The sequence below is a fragment of the Micropterus dolomieu genome, linkage group LG02 (assembly GCF_021292245.1).
Source record: "Micropterus dolomieu isolate WLL.071019.BEF.003 ecotype Adirondacks linkage group LG02, ASM2129224v1, whole genome shotgun sequence".
NCBI classification, from domain to species: Eukaryota; Metazoa; Chordata; class Actinopteri; order Centrarchiformes; family Centrarchidae; genus Micropterus; species Micropterus dolomieu.
The window spans coordinates 32,890,025-32,896,484 of NC_060151.1; the positions used below are offsets into that span (position 1 = coordinate 32,890,025).

Genomic DNA, 6,460 nt, shown 5'->3' on the forward strand with positions numbered 1-6,460 from the left:
CAGGCGGGCAGAGAGACAGGCGGGTCAGAAACAATAGTTACAGAGAGACAAACGGGTCAGCAACAGCAGAGAGACAGGCGGGCAGAGAGACAGGCGGGTCAGCAACGGCAGAGAGACAGGCGGGTCAGCAACGGCAGAGAGACAGGCGGGTCAGCAACAATAGTTACAGAGAGACAGGCGGGCAGAGAGGCAGACGGGTCAGCAACAGCAGAGAGACAGGCGGGCAGAGAGACAGGCGGGTCAGCAACGGCAGAGAGACAGGCGGGTCAGCAACGGCAGAGAGACAGGCGGGCAGAGAGACAGGCGGGCAGAGAGACAGGCGGGTCAGCAACGGCAGAGAGACAGGCGGGCAGAGAGACAGGCGGGTCAGCAACAGCAGAGAGACAGGCGGGTCAGCAACAGCAGAGAGACAGGCGGGTCAGCAACAGCAGAGAGACAGGCGGGTCAGCAACAGCAGAGAGACAGGCGGGTCAGCAACAGCAGAGAGACGGATGGGTCAGTAGAGGCTGGGAGGACGGTTTACCAGTAAATGTGTCCCAGTAACGACAGTGTGAAGGAGGCGGAGTCTCCAAACTCTGTGATGATGTCATCTTGACTCTTCTGTTTGTTTAGCACTCCACCAATCAGAACCTGTTCTCCTTCAGCCAGCCTGAGAGAGAGAGACAGTTTAAACAATGTTCAGGCACAATGTTCCCGTTTCTAACGACATGAAGCGAGTTTGCTACAGAATTAACTAGTGCCGTCTACGTGTGTGAGAGCTTACTTGCTGAGTTCGACGCAGCACTTTGCCAACAGGAATCGAACCTGCGGGGTGGAGCAGCTGTGAGCCTTCAGCAGCCGGTACGCTTTATATGGCTTTCCAGAGCGGTAATAGCATGTAGCTAACAGGTAGAGGGCCTCCTCTGACCTCACTGAGAGAGAGACAGGCAGACAGACAGACAGGTTAGCATGTAGCTAACAGGTAGAGGGCCTCCTCTGACCTCACTGAGAGAGAGACAGGCAGACAGACAGACAGGTTAGCATGTAGCTAACAGGTAGAGGGCCTCCTCTGACCTCACTGAGAGAGAGAGAGAGACACACGCAGGCAGACAGACAGGCGTTACCTTCAGCGTAGAGTCTCTCGGCGAGGAAAACAGCGTCCAGGTAGGCGTAGTGGTTCAGAGCCTGCCACACTGCAGCCTGAACACAGAGTGAGACAGGTTTGTCAGCAGACAGACAGGCCAGGGGCCTCATCTATAAAGTGTGCATGGAGAAGACTCCTGAAGGCTGCGTATGTACAAACATTATTCTCATTCATAAAACAGTGCACGTGTTACGCTGACTTCCCTTTATCGGTGCGTGGCCCCTGTCAACGGGCTCCATGTCCGACCCACAGCTGCCTACAGACGGTCAGTGAAGCTCGTCAATATTAATAGGTCCTGACTGCAGGAAGACAAGGAGGCAGAGCTCGGGGGGGGAGCTCCGCCCCTTTATAACCGACCTGCAGGAAGGTACTGATCTGGATTCCCCCGTTTGAAACCAAATGGCTTCCTCACTGAACGAGTTAAAGAAATATCAGAGTTTTATTTTCCATAACGTGTTTTTTCCAGCAGCGCGTCACATCCTCGCGCTGACACGGCGTTCGGCTCCATAAGAACATGTGACAACATGAAACTGACACCAGCATCAGTTTAAGTGTAACTCGCCTTATTTAAATGTCACTGCGTTCTTCTGTTTATGATCCTAAATCATGTTTTTATTTGTGTGACCTGCAAATGATCTTTTTTCCACTCCAGGGAAAATGAATCAAACGCTGTTTGGTTATTCAGAAAGGCTTTCATCCGTTTGGCACATGAACTAATAATATTAAATGATATGACCTTTTATCGGCCTGTAACACTCAGAGGTGATACTATTCACGCTGCAGTCGGCCTCTTCATTTCAGAGCGTTCCTCCATGTGAGGCGCCGTTTCTCTTCCCTCCTCTTTGTGTGCGTACGCATGGTTCACAGTTCACTGACACGACGCACATTCTCCCGTCAGCTCTGTCTTCATAGATCACAGCCTTAGCTTGAGAAGCGGCGTCCGCACTTAAATAAATGAGGGCCCCGGTCCTGGTCAGTAGAGATGTGCGGATCGATCCTAAAGGATCAATACTCATAGAAAAGGATCGATATCTAAACTCAGTCATTTGGAGTGAGTGTGTGTTTTATCATAAGTGTCTTACTGTCACCAGGATGGTCTAACTACTCGGTTCATGGGAACTACTTTTCCTTCCGCCTGTCAAAGTCCTGCTGCGCTGCGGCTCGGTGACGGAGCTTCTTCGAAGCGAGCCGCTGCAGCACTTTACATTACCCGCTACTGAATCCTGACTCTGGCCGACTGTAAAGAGTCACGTCTGGCTGAGTGTCAGCTGTGAAGGTAATAATGACGCTGTGTGTGATGTGTGAGCAAAGACAGTCAAATACTTTGGCAACACCGCAAACTTCACTAAACATCTGAGATTAAGTCACAATAACAGGATGATGTTATGAAGCGGCAGTTCTGAGCAGGAGATTTTCATTGTAATTAAAGAATATGACAGTAGTTTGATGTCTTGCCATGAACTGGTAAGGCCGCAGGCTGCTCCTTATTTCTCTCAGACATACAGAACCAGGAGAGGAGCTCACAGTAAACTAGAAATAACATACGTACAAAGTATCGGCAGTACCAGCCTGGGTGTTACTGGGTATTGGATCGGATAGGAAGTGGGTGGTATCGCACATCACTACTGGTCAGACCTGATAGATAAACCGGTATCAGATCTGTAACAGCTGATCCATCAAGAGGAACCAGAGGTGTGTTGGTGTAACGGTGTGCGTTATTGTCCACAGTAGAACTGGACCAGATCAGAGGCCTGAGTCAGGAGGACGTATCGGCCAGCCGGGAAAATAAAAGACACTTGGACAAACATGAACTACAGGCTGAAGAAGTCCATGAGGACTCAGCTGATCCAGAATGAACCAGATTTCTCCTGTCCTAGCTTCCTTAAGTCCAGAATAGAATTTAATAACTCTTAATGGTCAGGCACCATCTTATCTTAAACCAGAGCACTGCGCTCCCAGAATGCACCTGTGCTTCCTAGAGTCTCCAAAAGTAGACTAGGAGCCAGAGCGTTCAGCTATCAAGCTCCTCTCCTGTGGAACCAGGTTCCAGTTTGGCTTCAGAAGGTCTGACCGGATGTTCCCCAGGAACAAGGCTGGGCAGCGGCTTAGGTCCGACCGGGGTCAGCTTAGCCCTCTTCCTGGTTCAATCCCGCCGCTCGGTGCGGCTGGTCTGCTTGGGATACGGTGAACAGTGCCGGACTCCCTGTCCCCCCTTTTCCCATGTCGACGAGTGTGTTTATGTCGTAAGTGATGCGTGTTCAGCCAAGTTTAAGAGCCGCCGTGTCTGCAAGACGCCATGGAAACATCACCACACATGGATCCATCCGTCCTTATGAGGACCGGCCGTTCCACGTAACACGTGTTGGTTACCTGTTACTACACTATTATGATGATTGTCCACCTGCGACCAGCGGCAGCAGCGGGTAACCTGGTGAAGCGTCCGCACATTAGCACCTGTGTTTACTGAGTTTCTCTTGATCCTTCCTGAGACCAGAGGATCCAGATTTCTGGTTTATTAAACCGGACTAACCTCACGTAAACGCACAGTCAGCTGACGCTGTTGGCCTCCAATGATGTCACAGATATATCTGTGATCAATAGGTATTTATATGGATCCTACCTACCGTTTGTTCTCTGGCTAACATGGCAGCAGACCAGCTGACTGCTAACTGTTCATGTTAACCGGCAGCTAAGCTAGCGTTAGCAACAAGGGGCAGAAGCAGTTGCTAGTTAGCTTAGCATGGCTGGTCTGAAGTTAGAGGTAACTAAGAAGCCAACAGATCCCATCCAGTCCTTTTCATATTTACTGACGGACTAAAGAGGAGGATCTCTGCTGACTGAAGCCGCGCGGCTAACCGTTAGCCACGGTACTACCCGGCTAACAGAACTCCACCGTTAGCATCTCAGCATAGCAATGCTAACAATACAAAACTCTGTTTGAAATTTAACAGATTAGCATGGCCCTGCTCACCAGTAGAAGCACACAACTCTTTAACAGACCGATAACCGATCAGCATGTCCATTCATAAATTCGGCATCCGTGCATTTAACCAGACACGGTTTGTTTCAGCACAATATAAACTTAAGAAGTGTTTAGGTGGGAACTTGCTGCCGTCCTGTGTGGCGCATTTTGACCCCAGCCAGAGCGGAGGACCATGGGACCAACATCCTAAAATCATGTTTATCATCTAACTAAACCACTTCTTATGTACATGATCTGTACCGAAGCGACACGCGGCACCAATCAAGTCACAAAAAGTCACTATAATTATTCGACGGGGTTTACTGTTTCACCGACACCAACGGCAACCTTAATCTGACAGGTTTTTAAAGGGAGTCTGGCATTGACTTATCTGAGCAGTGACCAAGCTGACGTTAGCAAAAGAATTAGCATTGTGTTCAAGTCCTGAACCACCCGAGCCCGTGACTAGCCCTCCCACACGGTACTGATCGGGCTTTTAACGCCGATCAAACGTTCCGTGCTGCTACCGGCGGGCTGCGGGGCCTGTCGCGGGGGGGAAGAGCTCTCACACCGCGGACTGGAGCAGCCGCTGAGGCCGGGACGGAGAAAACAGCTCGGGCTTCATAAATGTTCGGCTCCCCGCTCATGACAGCGAAGTGAAGACGTGTTTTTACCTGGACAGGTTCCTGCAGCACCGTCATTCCGCTTCCAGACTCCGTCCGCCTGCTCTCGTCGTCTTTTCTCTCGGCGCTTTCTTTACTTCAGTCTCCAGGAGGAGCTGCGGCCGAAGATTTGAACACACCGACCGTTACCAGCCGAACGTAGCCGAGTAATGCCGAGCAGGGCACAACGAGAGGGCGGAGAAGGACGAGTGTCGGCGGAAAGAACCGAAGCAGCTGCTGCGCCCCCTGCTTGTCAAATAGACATAAAGCAGGAAAGAAAAACGTCGCCTCCCGGTGGTGAAAGTGAGAAACACTATTTCTTTGTGTTTGAAGAGAAAACCCACCGCTGCGAGTGTTCTAGTATCAGAGGCGGAAAAAGACGAACATCTTAACCTGTTGGAAACGGCCATCTTTTCCAGCACAGCCAAAATGAACCAGGAGTAACTCCTGGATGCATGATTCTGGTCTCCTTTGAAATGTCAGAAGCTAAGGAATAAAATCCATTGTAAATATATACATATTTATTTATCATTACACACCAAATGGAGATCCAATAAAGAAAATTATAATATTTTCATCCTCACCTGGTAAAAAAGCTGTATTTTAATGCAATAAACCATGAAAGCCATCATAAGAGAGACTATAATGCAACTGAACTGGGTTCAGGTCTGAGCAGGCCAGGCTGGGAGGCCAGCGTGGCCCCTGGGTCCGTCCAGATGAGTGATCTTCTAAAACACCTGGAATACAACTAACTGTAAATTTGATGAAAATAAACTAAAATACAACAGCTATATATTTACCAGGTCAATGTCCATATTTTGGCAATATTTACTGTTGACTTTTCTTGTGAGGTTTCTTTAAAACACTATTTCTGTCCATGTTCCAACTAACAGAAAGCTTTCAAAACATTGAAATATTGATAAAAACAGTGAATATTCATCAACATTCCTGTGACCAAAATCTCTCCCGTGCTTTACAGGCGTGTAGCTTGAGAACAGATCCCACGGGGGGGGGCATCAATCGATCCGGATTGAGCAGACCTTGATACCCTGGATGTCTGTGTAGGTCCTACAGTTTGGCCACTAGACCGCGAAAAAGGCCGAGTGTTCCTACTTCCCTCTACAGGAAAGGCGAGAGCCAGCAGGCGCACAGGACGTGTTCTCCTGTTTTACCATGTTAGCCCGATTCTTTCAGGTGCTGCTGTGTTGGCGTTGCCACGTTCAAAGCTTTGGGTGCTGAATTAGAAGTTGTTCAACTCACTTTCAGAACTGCTCCCCACCTACCTGAACAAATCAAATCTCGTTCATTAAAACGAACGTATCTTTTTTTGTGTGTCATTTGGTTCATTTGAACTAGCTGGTTATTGCGGCGCTGCAGCCCTCTAGTGGGCGATTAAAAAACAGCACAGTTCTCAAACACTGAAAGCTGCCTGGTTTCATTTAACTGACAAAGTATAATTCACAAATTCACCTCTTGATCTTTCTCTATCATGGTTCTATAAAGCCCCATGGAGACACAACCAAATTCAAACCATCAAAAAACCACAGAAATATGTTGTCAATATTCAATTAAGCCACTCCTCCGGCTAAATCCGTCCATTTTCACAGTCTTTCCTGAGTTTACAACCAGACCAGCCATCTATATATATATAATTATAATTATATCTCCAAAGTGCTCATTCATACAGCAGCCTAACGCCTATCCATGAGTACC

The 6,460-nt window shown here is 48.7% G+C and overlaps 1 protein-coding gene across 3 annotated transcripts in view; it reads right to left on the minus strand.

Moving 5' to 3' along the window:
- cdc27 (cell division cycle 27) overlaps positions 1-4,916 on the minus strand; it is a 25,086-nt gene extending 20,170 nt beyond the window's left edge. For 2 of the 3 annotated variants that reach the window (XM_046040022.1, XM_046040002.1), the window contains exons 1-4: positions 4,760-4,916; positions 1,104-1,179; positions 764-911; positions 524-649 (exon numbers count right to left, since the gene is read on the minus strand). In XM_046040022.1, the coding sequence (XP_045895978.1) occupies positions 524-649; positions 764-911; positions 1,104-1,179; positions 4,760-4,786 (377 nt within the window). In that variant the 5' untranslated portion in view covers positions 4,787-4,916. Of the gene's footprint in view, positions 1-523; positions 650-763; positions 912-1,103; positions 1,180-3,747; positions 3,784-4,759 lie in introns of those variants that run through there. The other variant, XM_046040011.1, reaches the window with a different exon arrangement.
- Positions 4,917-6,460: the final 1,544 nt, after the last annotated feature.